Genomic DNA, 17,717 nt, shown 5'->3' with positions numbered 1-17,717 from the left:
CGTTACATTCCAGTATCGTTTTGTTTTTTGTGTTGTTTATCATCCATAATTTAATTGTATTAACTCGTTTCCTCCCAGTATCGTTTTGTTGCTGCTGAAGCAACCTGGGAGTATTTTGTTTGGTGTGTTGTTTAACGTTGATATTATTAAATATTAAATCGTTACATTCCAGTATTTTATTGTGTGTTGTTTAACGTTGATATTATTAACTATTAAATCGTTACATTCCACTATCGTTTTGTTTTGTGTTGTTTATCATCCATAATTTAATTGTATTAACTCGTTTCCTCCCAGTATCGCTTTGTTGCTGCTGAAGCAACCTGGGAGTATTGTGTTTTGTTGTGTGTTGTTTAACGTTGATATTATTAACTATTAAATCGTTACATTCCAGTATCGTTTTGTTGCCGCTGAGGCAACCTGGGTGTATTTTATTGTGTGTTAATTAACGTCGATATTTTATTGTTTCATTAACTCGTTTCCTCCCAGTATCGTTTTGTTGCTGCTGAAGCAACCTGGGTGCGTTTTGTTTTGTTTTGTTTACCGTCGATATTTCATTTTATTAACTCGTTCCATCCCAGTATCGTTTTGTTGCCGCTGAGGCAACCTGGGTGTATTTTGTTGTAGGTCGTTTAACGTCGATATTTGTAACAATTACCTCGTCAAATCCCAGTATCGTTTTGTTGCTGCTGAAGCAACCTGGGCTTTCTTGTTAATAACGTTTGTATTTAGTGTTTTATGAGTAGGTCCTTTAATACTTAGAATCGTTTTGTTACCTAATGAAAAGCATTGGTCTCTAATTAGCCAAATATCGACCACGTATTTTCGTATTTCGACGGGATATAGACAATCCCATAAATATTCTAAATTCACCCATAGCTGAACCTAAATTTCGTGTACCGAACGTTTTGTAATTAAACACGTCCCTTCCAGTATTTGTGTGTTGCTGTATAAGGCAACCTGGAAGAGTTCAATTGGCAATCTAAAACAGTGACAATGATGATAGTGAGATATTACCGAAATTAGGTATCTTGTCTGAGTCACTCAAAATTATTTTAGTACAGTAGAACCCCTCATATCTGGCCACCACGGGACCAAGCCCCTGGCCGGATAGCGATTTGGCCGGATAAACCAACCTACTACAAAAATGAAAATGATTCATACCTATAATAATGTTTAATCAATACATGCTGTCAAAAGTGTCATTTAAGTCTATTCTAGGATTATTTTTTGAATTAACATGTTTGTACAAATAAAAAAAATTATTTGTAGGCTAAAGTTGTTAAAAAAACCTGAAATTAAGATTTCAGGTAACAAAAACTATTAAACGATGGAGGTAAAAGTTACATTAAATCAGCCTTGAAGATGTTTAGGACCTTAATAGTAAATACAATTCTACTCAACTTTCTTATCCTTTTTGTGAAATAAATACAAAGATTAATTTCCCAACCCCCAACTTTTTAGAGGTTAGGCCTAGTTCAACTGAGTTTAGTGACACAGTAAAATGTATTGAAACAAACAGATAAATAGTTTAGCTCAAACAAGTCGCAAAGACTAGTGCTTGCATCTAAACGTCTGTAAGCTTTGAGAAAAACATTTTGATATTGGCTTCCTGGAAGTGGCCGGATAAACAGAGGACCGGAAAAACCAAGGCCGGATATCAGGGGTTCTACTGTATCTGCGATGACGAATCCTGGCATCCACTGAGCCATCCGAAAACCTAAATTAATATGTTGACTATTTTACAATAAAACGGAAAAACACGTCACAAAAGTCAATATTGATGGAGAATGGTCCCAAGAATTAAAAATGAAATATGGCGTGCCTCAGGGATCTGTTCTAGGTCCTCTATTATTTTTAATTTGTATTAACGACCTCCCAGAATGTATAACCAGTAAAACTTATTTGTATGCAGATGATACAACATCTATATATATAATACGTGAAGCCGTTTTTTGTTAATGCAACTCCTCCCTTATTTGTGGACAAATTTCAATGTTTAAGGTGTCAAAAGATTTGTCTCAATATGTAGTTTTGCAATAAGGTTTTAAAATTTTAAAATTCCAACTCTTAAGGGCGTGACACCCTCTCAAAGGTCGGGGTTTCCCTATAAGAAATACACAGAACAAATTTAAAAACAAAAACAGCTGTTTATAAAAAGAAACTCATTAGCTTTTTGGTAGTAAATATTAATGTTTTTAATATTCAGTAGGTTAAGACCAAGTTAAACAGTTAATCAGTTTTGTTGGAAGAACAGAAAATGCATCAAGTTCAAAGAAGAAATATTGAAAACGGGATGTGGAGACAATTAGTAATAAGATATCTTATGCGTATGAGGGGAGTAGAAAAAGAGAGGCATGGTCTATCAGATACTCATCCAGATACAAATATATATATATATATATATATATATATATATATATATAAGATATATACTACAAACTATAATAATGCATTGACATTATTATCGCTCTACTTCAATTGAGAAAAAACGTAAATGGATTGTTTACTTCTAGATTGTGTTGCAAGTTCCTCGGACAAACTTATACAAAGTTTTATTACTGAATTCACAAACACAATCCAGACATTTCAAGTCAAAAATAAGAAGTTTCAAAAACTCATTTGCTATTGAGAGTTATAGTGGCAATATTAGACCAACCATAAGTGGAGAAATTGGTGTTTATGTATTCAACGAGTAGTTATGGTCAAGTTTATGGTTATATAAATGATTCAGGAGAGGCAAATAATATACGCTATTCAAAAGAAGAAAATGAAAATTGCTATTCAAATCTTATAACTACAAGAGTTATCCAACCTATTTCGACAAATGAATCCATACTTCCAAAACTTTTGTTCAGGTATTAAGAGAAACTCCACTAAACAACGTGAGAACGCTCTGATGTGAGGCATATACCGTGACTGAGAGACACCACGTTAAACTGTGTTAACCAACTTTCAATAGTGTTGCTGCTTTAGCCTATTCAAAGCAGATTATGGCTGTCCAGTTGGTAACCCAGAGTTTGTCGGTAAAAATGGAGCACATGAAATGGTAGATATAACCCCACTTTTCAGGATTCTCTACGGAGAAAATTTGTTTGATTAAGGGGATGTATCAAATCAAAGAATTAAAATGACCCAACTTAAATTACTCAACACAGGTTATCAGTATCCTTACTAATAACAGTGTTCTTCAATACTCAATGCTGGAAAAAGTTTGTTGCAACATGTTAACTCGAATTGAAGCAGATCGTTTAGCATTCATTAGAAGTTATCAGTTAAAACTGAGAGCAGAAATGATGTAGGTAAACCTTGACGATGTAAATAGAGATATTTAAAACAAGTATTTAAACAACTCTAAGATGTAACTAGAATTACTCGAACTTAAGCATAACGTTTTCCTCGGAGTTATGTTTCATACTATGCGGCTCATTGAGCCGCACGGGTTCTCTAGTTTTTAAATATTAATCCCGATCTTAAACAACTTCAAGAGTTAGCTCAAAACTCAATCAATGAAGCTTCTATTTGGTTTGAATCAAATGGCTTCCTCTTAAACAAAGATAAAACTCAAAAAATTGTTTTTAGCCTTAGACCCTGTGAATTAAATATGTTGGATGGTTATGTAGACAATGTTAAATTTCTTGGTATTTATCTGGATAAGACCCTTTCTTGGGGAGATCATATAGATTACATAAGTTCTAAGCTTTCAAGGGTAATTTGTCTTATAACTAAACTAATACATTGTATAGATCAAAATTATATTAAAACAGCCTACTTATTTCCTTATTTCCAATCCATTTTCAGATACAATATTATCTTTTACGGAAATTGCAGTAGGATAGAGGAAATTTTAGTCTTACAAAAGAAGTTAGTTAGAATCATATCTTGTGAACCCCAACAGGAACACTGTAAACCCCTGTTCATTCAGCTACAAATTCCAACAGTAATTAACATTTATATATTTGACTCTGTATCATATATTCTACAAAATCCCAACCTTATCAAACAAAATTCTCATGTTCATAATACAAGGAATAAAAACGTTGCTACCATAGATTTTTTTAGACTGTCTAAAACTCTTAAAAGTCATATTGTAATCTCACTTAAAATATACAACAAGCTAATACATTTAATAACAAAATATCCTAATAAAACTTTTAAATCTAAATTCTACAAATGGCTTTTGAACAACCCTTTTTATTCTCTAAAAGATTTTTTTGAAATGCCTTTTATTAATTTTTAAGTAGAGCTAGCAAATTTACCAAATTACTGTTGGATTTAGTTGGTTATGGGGTTTAATAACTTTCATTATTCTAAATGCCTTGCATTTTTCTGAACAATAAGATTATTTGGTTGTAATATTAAAGTATGTATTGTAACATGTCTCCTTGTGTGTAGTATTCTTGTAGATATTGTATATTGTATTCATTAACTGACTATGCTAGTTTTAGCAGTTTTTCGGACATTGTCAATAATTTGTATAAATTCACAAGACAATAAACACATTTCATTTCATTGTCCGCTACCTATGACTGAATTGCATAGGCCAGAATATGTTTCTTTGGTATGAATCTTACAAAATAACGACTGAGTAAAACTGGAGATCTTTAGTGAAACTGGATGAAAAATAAATAGTGGTAGCACAGGATATGTTAGAGTTACTTTTGAATGCTGAGTTGTAAGACTGCATTGCAGCTCTCAGATATCTATTTATTCAAGAACACAGAGAATCTGGCTACATGAAACCTGGCTATGGGAGAACACTGGAATCTAGGCTAAATGATGTTGTGGTTATTTTGGCAGTTTAGTATCGATTCCCAAAAATAACAAATTTATTTTTTTCAAAGGGTTTTGAATTTAAGGTTTGGTTTTGACACATCACTAGTTCGACCATTCAAAAGTCTCTCTCTACAAATAGATCCAAACAAAAATAGTGGTTTATTCACCTTCACTTTCGTCCCATGAATCCGAGAACCATTTTTCTATTTTTACTGTAATAATGTACGTTTGTGTTTATGTTTGTGTTAGTGTAAGATGACGACGTCCAAGGGACCGACTACAAAAAGACACTTCTCGACTTGCTAACTACGTGACCATGACACAACTAGCTTCGAAAACATGATTGTAGATGATGCAACTATCTTTGAACTTGGACGAAAGAAAAGGTAAATAAACCACTATATATATTTGTCTTACTAGTTCAGGGGCAAGCCACAACAATGACTAAACAAAAATAGTATACAGAGAGGAATCTAACTTACTTTGGCAAAGCAATGTTTGATTTCATTATCCAATGTTTCGAGGAAGTCAACTGTGAAGATTATTTTAATGAGGGAGGTTGGTAGACGGTCGAAGTAACTTAGAGCTAGAGCTACTTGCAGGATACTCAATCCATTCAATGATACCTCGTCCCTGCAACAAGTATACGGTATACAGTTTGGTGAAAACATTATACATTATTTAGAAATAATAATAAACAATGGTTTTATTATTCATCTAGCCTCTTAGGATACTAATAACTTATAATACGGGTACCTTAAGGCGCAAGATTATTGAGATACAAGTTATGGAGTACATGGAAAAGCCATTACCATCAAAAGTCTTCACTTGGATTTGGAATATAAAAGAACCAAAGGAATCCTGTTTCGCAGTGTGTGAAACACATAGAAGCTGAATGATTATATAACCGAGCTGAGCTTTCATTTGTGCAATCGCAGAAAGCAAAAATTTTGCCACGATTCAGGTTACTTTCATTAAAGTAACCTGAATCGTGGCAAAATTTTTGCTTTCTGCGATTGCACAAATGAAAGCTCAGCTCGGTTATATAATCATTCAGCTTCTATGTGTTTCACACACTGCGAAACAGGTTTACTGTGATTGCAGATGAGGTTTTCAACTTTGCTGTGACCATGGAAGATGTTAAAAGTTGAGGGAGATAATGTAGAATAAATTGTATAAACAGATTGTAATATTACATTTATATTTTTATAAATTAAGACACTATTTCATTCTGAGATCCAAAGGGCAAAATTTGTAACTGACCCAAAGAAATTAAGTCTGGCCTGTAGACCCTAGTTAAGTTTTAGCTCAAATGGTTCAGTAGTTTTTGCGTTCTTTGGGTCAAACACAGAAAAAGCAGTAGCCACTTATTGTTTATAATACGAGGTACGTTTGGAAAGTAAGTTCCGTTTCCTTTCCACTATTCTTCGCAGTAGCGCTGCGATCGCAGTTCAGCGCATGCACAGCAGTTAATCTGTGTCTACCAGAAGGAAATGGCGCCCTTTTTAACTTGTTATTGTTGTCGTACACTTTGTAGCACTTGATTGTAATGGCTGAATTAATTGAGAATCCAGCCGATTTTGAAATGATCGGTGATTTGTTAAAGCAATTGACATTCACCGACAACTGGAAAACTGGATTTTCTTTAACTTTGTGCAAGTTGGGTGCTTAAAGTTTTTTCTGAACGGTACAAAAACCGCTGGATGGCAGTGCACTTGATTTCTTGACTTGTTATGACGAGGATAGCAATAAAATTTTATCGCAGAGAGTCACGGGAGACAAAAATTGGGTTGCTTTACTTATGATACCCCTGAAACCAATCGTTCAATAAAATGGATGCACACAACTTCCCTGGCAAAAGTCACGAGGCCAAACAATCAATAAAGATGTTTTTTGCGAGACGCTCAAGCCGCGCAATACAGAATAAGCGCCGAAAAATGCTCACAAAAGGAGTGGCTTTCATTCACGACAATGTGTGTGTGTGTGTGTGTGTGACCACACACCACAAAGTTTGTTGAAGACACTTCTTCGGGGCTTTGGCTAGGACGTGTTTGACCATCCTCCAACCTTGCTCCGGACGATTTTCATTTTTTTCCGCATGTGAAGACTTTTCTTGGCAGTCAGTGTTTAAACAGCAATGAACAGCTGAAAGAACGTGTTACCAAATGGTTAACTAAACAGGCGGTAATATTCCATGAGGAAGGTATACTCAAAGTTGTACAAGTGCCTGAAAAATCAAGTGAGTTACCGGTATGTCAAAAAATAGGGCAAGGGTTGTAGATTTTTTAAAACTAATTTCTTTTCTATATCTGTATTCGTTATTTTTTATTTCAAAGCGGAACTTACTTTTCAAACGTACCTCGTACTAAACACACGTTTGATTTAAATTAAATCAAACAAAGTAATTGAAGAACTTCTTATAACTTTTTGACAACAATTTACGTAATGTCACAATCTCAAAAATATTACCTAGTGGCCAGGTCGGCACTGAGGCCACACAACGCGTCCACATGTGTTGGTGTGTATCCCAGATGGTAACACATATGCAACAACTTGCCCACCGTGCCTGCCGTCACGTAAGCATCGTTGTTCAGACAGTAATCCACCATCCGCTCAACCACTTGAGGTATGAGAACATTCGAAATATCAAGGTTGTATACCAGGTTACGCAGGGATCTTGACGTCAACCGACTCCAGTCCAGCATTCGCCATCTGCAACAGAGGCTGATATTTAGAACTGCACAAATTAATATACCTAGTAGCCTATAATCTGGTGTAATTATATGAGACTATATTACTTACGTAATTGTTAAGCCAATATAGTTAAATTCTATGCATCTCTGTCACAAATGCAGTCCATCACATTATAATAAAATGGTGCTAAAAATTAGTGATGGTACTTAACAAAAGTTCAACGTAAGATAGTAACAAGCTTTAGGGGAGGGTTTAGATGGATCCTTACAAAAAAAAAAAATAATAAATAACATGGAGATAAGAAAAAAATTAATAAAATAAACACTACGCATTAATATGTCAGGATAATTACTCGATTTTAGCTATTAAAAAATTTTCAAAGTGTTTACACATTACCTGTTGATCGCATCCCGCATTAGATCACTCTCTACTGATTGTTTTCTACTAATAAACGACCTCAGAATTGTGTTATAGTATTTTATAGAACCAGGATTTATAGTCTTCGATAGTTCCTTGATTTGCTCGTTCATGGCAGTATCCAACTGTAACTAAAACATTTATTGTCATTAACCCTTTTTCCAAATTTCATTATGAATGTTAGAAGTTTTTGGCTGATGTCAACTTCATAATCTTTAAACACAATATGTCCACATTTTGAACACGAGACTTCATTTTTTTACTTGAAAATAAACAAATTAGATTGGCTAATGGTTTTAATTCAAAATGATCTGGGTAAAACAAACTACACAGAATTTGTACATTTTATTGAAACCTGTATAAGAGACTTATGGTATTCATCCCTGGAGAACAACTTCAAATTCCATAGTATTTAATACTAGTTATAAAAACTAATTATACTACTATAAAAACAAATACCCCCGCCGCAGCAAACCTGCAGACTAAGCGAATTTCCATATACACAGCTGGAATTCCACTAAATTGTTCCCTTAAAATTGTCAGATTTATTTCCTATTTAAACATCATTAATATTAACTAGTGTACATGTTGCTCGAAATCGAGCAATTGCAAAGAAGTACAGGAGTTATTTATAAACAAATAACTTGTTTAAAAACTAATAACAGTCATAATTTCTGATGATTTTAAAAGAGTCAACTATAAGATTATTAACTAAAGGAAATACTCACTATTTACATGACAGTCCTATTCCAGTTTAAAGGGTTAATTTTTAACAATCAATCTTCCCATGTACGGGAAAAGGTAAGCTTACATTAAGTTAACGTAAAAAGGCTGTCAGCTTTTATAAAGTACCGTACCTAAGTTGTTTAGCCAATATGTAGACAATAAGGTGTAGGCTACTTTAAACTCTACAGGATAGAGTTAGGCAAAAACTGGCAGAACTCTTAAATGGTGTTATTTATCATAGGCTTACTCATATGCCAAATCCTTAGAATAAAAATGCAATAACTAATAACCGATATCATTCAACACAAACCAACATCCAAAACTAAACACATTTTTAATACAACATAGATAATTTACACATTGACTGTTTTACATATGCTCTTCTTCTCACTATTAATTTTTGCTTCGCAACGGGAAAAATCTGTTTCATAATCATTGAAATAGATTTATAATAAATAATCTATCCAAAAGTTTAAGATTAAAAAATAGTTGTTTTACATGGTCAAAGGAAAATACATTTTTTTGGATCAGCTGTCGGAATTTGTGAAGTAGAAATTCGACAGTTCTGGTTGTTTACAATAAAATGTCAAAGCAAATGTAAACATTGTGAATTTTCTCATGCTTCCATGGAAACGAATAATTTAATATTTAATTTCTGACAACAGCTGGAGTTTCAAAACAATGTTTGTTTCCCATGTTAATCTTATGGAGGAATACGAAACTTTAAAGGGCCCTAGGGCCTCACTCGCTAATTATTTACCTAAAAAGAAAGTTTCCTGCACAACTTCAAGTTACGCTCTTTCCAATGACAACAAAAACGTGTCAATCGGTTCAGTAGTTTCGGAGGAGTAATTGTCACAAAAATCGTGCTTGCGTATTAAATAAGTATAGATGAGTACTTAGGTTTGCTGCTACAGGGAAGAAAATAGGGGGTTTTTATTGAGATATTAATAGTTCAGTATGAAGTAAACAAAATTTCAAAATTTCATTAATATATGTCCATACACAAGCAAGCTACAAACACTGTATTTATTCTCCATAAGAATAACATGGTAATTTTAAATTTACATTATTTTGCGATTTTTCCGTAACCGTTAGGCATGCAACAATGCTTCAATATACTAAATTATTTTTTTTTTTGAGCTCTACAAAATGGTTTAGAAAGAAATTGCAAAATGTTATGTTTTCAGGGTGAAAAATTATAAAAACCCACTTTTACCCCATAAAACCCCCCATAAACCCCTGTTCCCATAGTCCAATCATGCTGGTTCGCGAACTCGTTCAAATAAATGTAGGTTTACACGTTTATACCAAATTTCATCAAAATCGGACCATTTTTGCTCGAGTTATCGCGCTAACGGACACATATATAAATATATATATATATATATATAAATTTGAACGGATGGTGTTTTTGGCCTCTGGGGACCTCAAAACGAAAAACTAAATCGGTCCCGGGTGCAGATCTTACCATGAGACCTACGGTAATAGCTTATTCCCTATATGGGAAATTCGCTAAAAACTAAAACATACTAACTATTTAATCAAAACTAATTATATAAATTTTAAAAGCATCGTGATATGCAACAAGTTACAAAATGCCACGGGCGTAGAAAAAAATATCTTTTGTGAGAGAAAAAAAAAATTAATGTGAAAAACAAATAGGCCTTTACAATTCCTTGATCGCATTTTCAGTAAAATATTTCCTTAAACTTGTCAGATTTATTCTTTTTTTTATAACATTAGGTTTAACAAGTAGCCTACTAAGGTTTGCTTCTAAAATGAACATAATAAAGTGTGTTTTTTAGTAAACAGTTAATAGCTTCACCGGTATTAATTGAAAAATTTACAAAATTTTATCAAAATATATCTATAAACAAGAAAACTACAACAGTCTACTTATTTTACATGAGATAAGCATTTTATACTTATACGCCTACCCCGTACGAAGGACGGGTACTCTGCTAGTATTTATATCTATATGAATTTGAACGGATGGTACGTTTAATCACTGGTGTCATAAGAATGAAAAAGTAAAGCTATCCTAGGCCCTAGGTTTTACCATGAGACCAACGTTTATAGCTTTTCCATATATGGTAAATTCGCTAACAGATTGTAAATCTATTATTGTTAAAAAAAGTTACCAGCAAATGGACGTCCTTGCTCTTGCGAAGTCGGTCACCAATGCCCTTGGAAACCCACTTACAACTGAGGATGTCCAGCTGACTAATGACAACAAGAAGACGAGACAAAACATCGTTAGACAGACTGGCCACTCCACTATCAGTATCCACTGTCAACACAAAGTAGGCAAGGAGCGCAAACTTCTTAGGCTGCATCACAGTCGTGCCATCCACTAGCTCTCTAGCAGCCAATAGTAGAGCCACAGACTCAAACTGACGGTGGTGGTACGTCACCATGCGATTGGAGAAGTTCAAGTACCTACGTTAAAAAGATGAACAACAATATTATGGATAATCATACAAGAACAAAACGCTCAGTCTTAAACAATATTTATTAGATACTAATATCACATAATATGAGGGCTAGCTAGAAAGTAGACTGCATTTTGGAATTAAAAGTAAACAAAGTATACTTAACAAAGTTAAAAGCTTCACGTAAATAATGGTTTACATTAAAGTTGCCATTACAATTTGCAAACTTATAGTGATGAATGAGTTTGACAATTCCATCCTCATAAAATGCCGTTGCTTGTTCTTCAACCAACTCGTTACTTCTTGTTCCTGTGTATCCTTATTGAAACACTCTTCGCCAACCAATTCTTTATTCAAGGAAACAAGTGGTAGTCACTCACTGCAAGGTCCAGACTGTATGGTGAATAAGGAAATAACTCCCAATTGAAAGATTTCAGAAATTCTTGTGTTCGATTTGCCGACTATTTGATTTTAATGGCAGATATTTTAAACAGCCATTGTAGCTCTACCCATTGTCGATACAAACACAATTTACTTCCTGGATAGCCCTTGTATTCTTTATAGAAATAGCCAAACACAGTTTATAGATTTATGCTCAAAAACTATCTTAATTTTCTTTTCTTAATTTTCCATAACAAAATTTTTTTAGATGTATGCAACAAAAAATCATAAGTAGATCAGCTAGAATAAGATCATGAGGTTTGACAAAGGATAGATTACAACACCGAAGTATTTGTAGGTTGACACATGATAGGATATAAAGAGTTTGTAAAGCGAAGAAGAGTTTTAATTTACCTGAAGAGGATTCTTATGAGTGTTGAGACGTCTAATGGAGTTGATGACCCCAACATCTCTGCCACTTTAGACCAGAACATGTTGCAAACATCAGGCATTGCAGTTGTCAGGTGGGTTTGGAGGTTCAGTAGAATATCAAGATTGTTGCTTTTCGCTATCAATTCCTGAACAAACAATTGGCGATATCACACCAACAGTCAATAACAATCATAAACGTTTGATTGGATATTAGTTATGTTTAAGTTTTAATTGTGTTTACCCACATAATGAGAATTTTTACATAAACATATATTTGGTCCTTCCTGGCTTCACAATCAGTGGTAATACTGCACTACAGCAGTTTTGAAGGTCACTCCATCGTTGGGTGTGTAACTTAACTAAAACCTTGTTTTTAAGTTTAACACAAAATATCTTCATTTGCGGACAATGGACAATTTTTTGCTAGGCACACCAGTTGTACCAAAAACAAAGTTTCATTTGGGTATTTAAGATTGTATAAAAAGTAACTCAATTAAACATTTATTTTTTCATTGAAATATTTTTAAGTTAGCTCTGTCAATGGACAGAGATTAACTAACGTTTTATTAAAAGTTGTTATTGTATTTGCTAAATGTTCTAAAAATGAACAGATTGTAAATAAAATTGTGAAAAAAAAAATTAAACAGATTTTTTGTTGATCCTTGTTATAACTGTTTTAAATTCTAAATTTAACTGCAATTTAACAATTATAAAATTGTTTTGCGCTCTAAAACATTTTTTTACATTTCTTCTCCTACAGCCTATTTATTTTTCATACTTTCAATATGTTTCATTACCCCCTATTCTCTATTTACACGAGCCAAAAACAGTTTGATGAATATTAAGGGGGTAGACTTCCGCAAAGAACCTACGTTATATTATCAGATGAATAACGATAAATAACGAAACTTGTTTGTTTCGATGTTCGTTTTGATATATCGATTATAATCTTTTTTTTCTATTGTAACTATCGAATTTCAAATTGGTTTGTTTAAGTTTACTAGTTAATAATGTGTATTTTTGAACTTCTGGTTTTTTCTTCTAAATCTTCACGATCCTAATAAACAATAAAATAACTTTAAAACATTTTTCAAGGTGCGGAAATAGATGGAACTACTTTCTTAACGCGGGGCAAATCACACACCACACCAAGGAACAAGAAGTAGTGATACGGATCTACTTCAGTTGAAAATGAAACAATGAATGAATGATCTTATTTAGGCATGTAGGGAAGTCAGGTCGGGGTTTATGCGGATCCGTGGCTGCATTAAGTGTTTTGAAGTTAGGTTAGATTAAGAAGGTAAAGTGTAGGTTATAGGCGATCGGGTTATTTATTGATATTACACCCATATTGATTTTATCTTTTGTAATTGTTGATTAAATGACGAGACAATTTCAAAAATGCTATCCCAAAAGATAAAAAAACAATATGGGTGTAACATCAATAAACAAACCGATTGCATATAACCTACACTTTAACTTACTTAATCCAACCTACCTTCAAAGGACGTAGTCACAAATCCTCATAAAGCCTGACCTGGCTTCCCCATATGCCTTTTCTCTTATGAAACCGATTTTAAGGTGGAAGGAATAAGATGAATAAACTATTTGATAGGAAACAAGGGATATAAGAAATGAAAAGATTCGTCAATGTTATTGTTTTTGTTTTTATTTAAAAATCATATGTTAAAATTTATTTAACCCTTTTTGAGGTCGAATTTTTTCCACATTTTCTGGCGAATTTAGCTTGCCATTCAATCAGCCAGGAAAATTGCGCCCAGCAACCTATACTCGCCATTCGACCAAAAAAATTAACTTTTTTGATTTTTTTGGTCCTTGTAGGTAGCCATTTTTGAGCAGTCAGCAAAATGGCGGGCGGCGACCTATACTCGCCATTCGACCGCAAAGGGTTAAATCATTCCAATGTTATTATCGAACCGGATTAAAAAACTATATATATCACTATTCATCCGATACTATATCGTAGGTTCTCTGCGGAAGTCTCCCCTATTAAGGTTTTAAAATTCATCTTGAATGTAGATTTTCATCCACGTATTTCTAATGCTTACCTTCATAAATTGAGATCCTTTGGCATCTGTAGATAAATTCAACAAAGGTAGGTAGAAATGTAAATTTGCATCATCATGCTTTGGTAAAAATGTTGACTTTTTCTTGAAATTATTTAACAACATAATGGTGTCATGCGGTTCTTTTTGCTGCTGTAGAACCTTAAAAAAAAATTAGTCAATAATAACTTAATGATTCGTAACTGGCAAATCAGAAAGAGCAGTATTTATTTGATAACAAATACTGCAAATAGAAATATAATAAATACTGAAAAATACTTTTAATGTAGGTAGTCAGTACTATGACTTCAATCTACGTAGAGTACTTCAATCTAATCCATAATTTTTACACTCATATCATCATAATTTATTTCAGACACTATACTGGATTAGTATAGGTGGATATAGGTTATAGGTTTGCTTGAAAAATAAATGTTTGATATAATATAATTTGTAACCACAAAACAATAAAACTCCTAATTTTAACCAAGAGAACACAAACTAGGCCAAGGCCCCACTAGAAGAACAGGCCATGCTGCATCGCAACACTAAGTCACTGTGGTGGGTAGTTGTACTAAAATCTTACCGTAAAAATCTGACAAACAGCTAGCTTATTTACCTAAAACATAAGGGATATGGCAGTGAATGTATCCACAAGTGTGACGTCATGGATCCTGCAGCATGGCCTGTTTTTCTGGTAGGGCCATGACTAGGCTCTGGAACTAGGAACTATAATAAAACAATATTTAATTTCAATGATAGATTTTGAAATTAAAAACAGTTCAAACACAATAACCATTTTCACTGTATAATTATTGTTTTAACCCGTTCGCTGCCAACTGCTAGATGCCGCGACTGTGCCAGGAGCTAAACTAGGGCTCGCTGCGTAACATCCCCGCTGAATTACAGTAAAAACAACAGTAGTTAATACTGGAAAGCAAGGTTCTGCAATAAAACTGGTTTTGGACATAGTACTAAGCGGTTCTGATAGATAGCAGCACTACCCAGGTTGCAGTTCCTAAAGTAGTGTTGCTATCTAGCAGAAAAGAGGTGGGACAAAGCCCTGTTCAAACGACCCTGGTGGTGATTTTGGGAAACTATTGTCATAAAAGTACGTCCCCACGAGCTGCAAAGAAATATAGGACGCTCGTGATGAGCAGGCTGATCCATGGAAACATTTAACAACAATGAACGGTGACGTGCCGGAACGTTTCTAGCTCCTGGCGCCATGGTCCCACTGACGTTCCGGGACGTCCATTGCAGCGAACGTGTTTAACTACTATAAAACCGATAAATGAATGTTACATAAGGACAGGTTGGGGGAAATGGTTATTTGAGCTAAACATTACCAGTTAACTTGTCAAAAAGTACCTTTTGAATTTCTGAAAGATGGGGGAGAAACATTTCATGAAACTGGCCATGTAGCATGTGAAGAAGTTTGTACGTCATATGCCGAGCAGCAGGATGGTAATATACATGGTTTAACAGCATAATGGCTTTAACAATCACTGACCGATTCTCTTTAGTTATTATTCCTTTCCGTAGAAACTCTTCAGTTAGTGCTTCATAATCCATGAGTAATTCTTCTCTCAGATAACTCACTGTTGACAGCATGCTGATTGTGAGTGCTTTAAACTCATCAGCATTCCTACATCTGTCTGCAATAAAACAGTGACAATATATTAATATACAAGGGACCGAAATTGGGACTGTCCCAAAAGAATCGGGACGGGTGGCAACCATGTTACCCTGCAATCACCAGTAGAGAATCCACACGGCAAATTTGCTGAATTGTACTTATTATTGTTCATTTCAATGAAGATCTGGTTTGTGCATTTGCAATCGGCTGGGTGTCAGAATCAAAACTAATAACTTTGTAATGGAAATTTATGCCTTCATGTTAATGGAAAATCTATAGGAATCAAAAGGTAAACTCGGAGAAAAAGTAAAGAAACGCCTATGAATGAAAACAAATGTAACAGCTGGTTCGTATTAAATATTAATCAGCTGTTACATTATGTAATATTAAATTTTAATATTTAAATGTGATAAAATAAAACTCTTTAACTAAGATTCAAGCCCTTAGGAGAAGGTTTATCGATAAACTAATTTTTCTTTTTGAGATGTCTCATTTAGACTAAAATATTAATCAATCACTCCATAACTAGTGTTACCAGTACATAAATTGTAAGCACTGAAAAGCAGAGTTGGAGAAATTAGGATATTAACGTATAATTTTAACTAGTTAAAATGTATTAACTTACTAAGTTAAAAATTAAGATTGTACAGTACTTACCAAAGTGACTATGAATAAGTGGTAATGTTTTGATTAGAAACAATTTCGTCCACAATTCATTTCGATTGTCCAATACAACTGTTAGTCTTGATAAAGCAGATATTGAAAACGATTCAGCATCTTGGTTTAGTAACATGTGGTCAATTTTTGTCAAAATAGTTTGGACTGATGGGTGTTTTATGTCTACGCCCAATCTTTTTGAGTACAATAAACAACAAACAAGTTCATCGGCACTCAGTCGGTCTACATTATCCTTTATGACGTCTAATATGTTTAAGATAACTGAAGAGAGAGGTTCAGGTAGTTCACTTTTTATACTCTCAGGTAGGTTAGCCACAATGGCCCCAAATGTGAGACAATTGTTGACATGAAGTATATCGTACAAAACTAGCAATACTTGACAGTAGTGTGATGGAGTCAAAGTTCCTTTATGTCTATTTACAGTGGAGAAAAGGTCCTTTATTGAATCACAGGATTTCAACTGAGATATCAACGGATCGTCTGACTCTGGATAAAGTGTGTTGCGGAACTGTTCAGAGTAGTCCTCCAAGATGATACTTTTTTGAGGTGAAAGCAAGTCTTCTGGTTCCCCAGTCTCTTCTATTGATTCCTCGTTAAACCTTTCAGGTGAACAGTGAAATCTTTTGGGAAAATTGCTTGTCGTAGGACTAAACTGCGATAAAGTGTGGGTTTCATATTTTGTGGCAAGCGTTTTAGAAAAGTTATAAAATCTTAATCTAAAACAGCAGAGAATTCTGTTGCACATTAAGTTGTGATTCATAATTAATAACTGTTGGTAAAAAAACTAGTTTTACTTATCAGGACATATCTGTATTGCCAACATTTGCACAATATTTACTAGTTATCGATATTCTTTCAGATAGAAATTTGATTACAGGAATGATTTGACAAAGAGTAACCAAAGTAAAGAACATTTAAAAATAAATTTCTATTTACTAAAGTTTGAACCCAGTTTTGTTTAAATTTGGAAAGTATAACAATTTAAAACGTTCTTTTGATCATTGTGTTTATTCCCTTTCCGGATGACAATAGGCTATGGGAATCGTCTAAATTAAGTTGAATGTCTTTATTTAACCCCAATAGCATACTAATTATAGTTGCCGGAAAAACTAAATTTTTTAAATTAGCCTAATATTTATTTTGTTTCCCACGTCGTTATTCAGTGCCTGAGTTCTTGTGTTTCACCTGAAACAAATTAAAAACTTTATACTACACTCTGGTAGATTGGTTAATTCAATATAAGTGTAAGTTGATTAAATGTAAGTAGAGTAGCCAACATTCTTTTTCATAGGCTATAATCATCATTGACAGGTGGTATTTAATGTCAGCTTACAGGAAAGGTTTTTTTACAGTCGGCTGTTTTGTTGTTTGTATTTTATATCCTCTGAAGATAGTCTAACTAGGTACAGTTGCTACCATAATCCTACTAATATTATAAATGAGAAAGTTTAAATGTATGGATGTGTATGTTTGTGA

The 17,717-nt window shown here is 33.7% G+C and overlaps 1 protein-coding gene across 3 annotated transcripts in view; it reads right to left on the bottom strand.

Moving 5' to 3' along the window:
• The window catches only part of LOC128981886 (FAST kinase domain-containing protein 1, mitochondrial-like), a 37,621-nt gene that overhangs the window by 15,382 nt on the left and 4,522 nt on the right, over positions 1-17,717 (bottom strand). For all 3 annotated transcript variants that reach the window (XR_008489517.1, XM_054400865.1, XM_054400866.1), the window contains exons 2-9: positions 16,221-17,426; positions 15,296-15,582; positions 13,928-14,086; positions 11,841-12,004; positions 10,755-11,052; positions 7,864-8,015; positions 7,243-7,485; positions 5,256-5,406 (exon numbers count right to left, since the gene is read on the bottom strand). Coding sequence is in view for 2 of the 3 variants with exons in the window: in XM_054400865.1 (XP_054256840.1) it covers positions 5,256-5,406; positions 7,243-7,485; positions 7,864-8,015; positions 10,755-11,052; positions 11,841-12,004; positions 13,928-14,086; positions 15,296-15,582; positions 16,221-17,001 (2,235 nt within the window). In the remaining variant the exon portion in view is untranslated. The remainder of the gene's footprint in view (positions 1-5,255; positions 5,407-7,242; positions 7,486-7,863; positions 8,016-10,754; positions 11,053-11,840; positions 12,005-13,927; positions 14,087-15,295; positions 15,583-16,220; positions 17,427-17,717) is intronic.

This window comes from Macrosteles quadrilineatus, unplaced genomic scaffold (genome assembly GCF_028750875.1).
Source record: "Macrosteles quadrilineatus isolate MER2022 unplaced genomic scaffold, UCM_ALF_1.0 Scaffold_55__1_contigs__length_795759, whole genome shotgun sequence".
Taxonomy (NCBI): Eukaryota; Metazoa; Arthropoda; class Insecta; order Hemiptera; family Cicadellidae; genus Macrosteles; species Macrosteles quadrilineatus.
The sequence above is the reverse complement of the archived record's forward strand: the minus strand, read 5'-3'. Positions and strand labels throughout refer to the sequence as shown.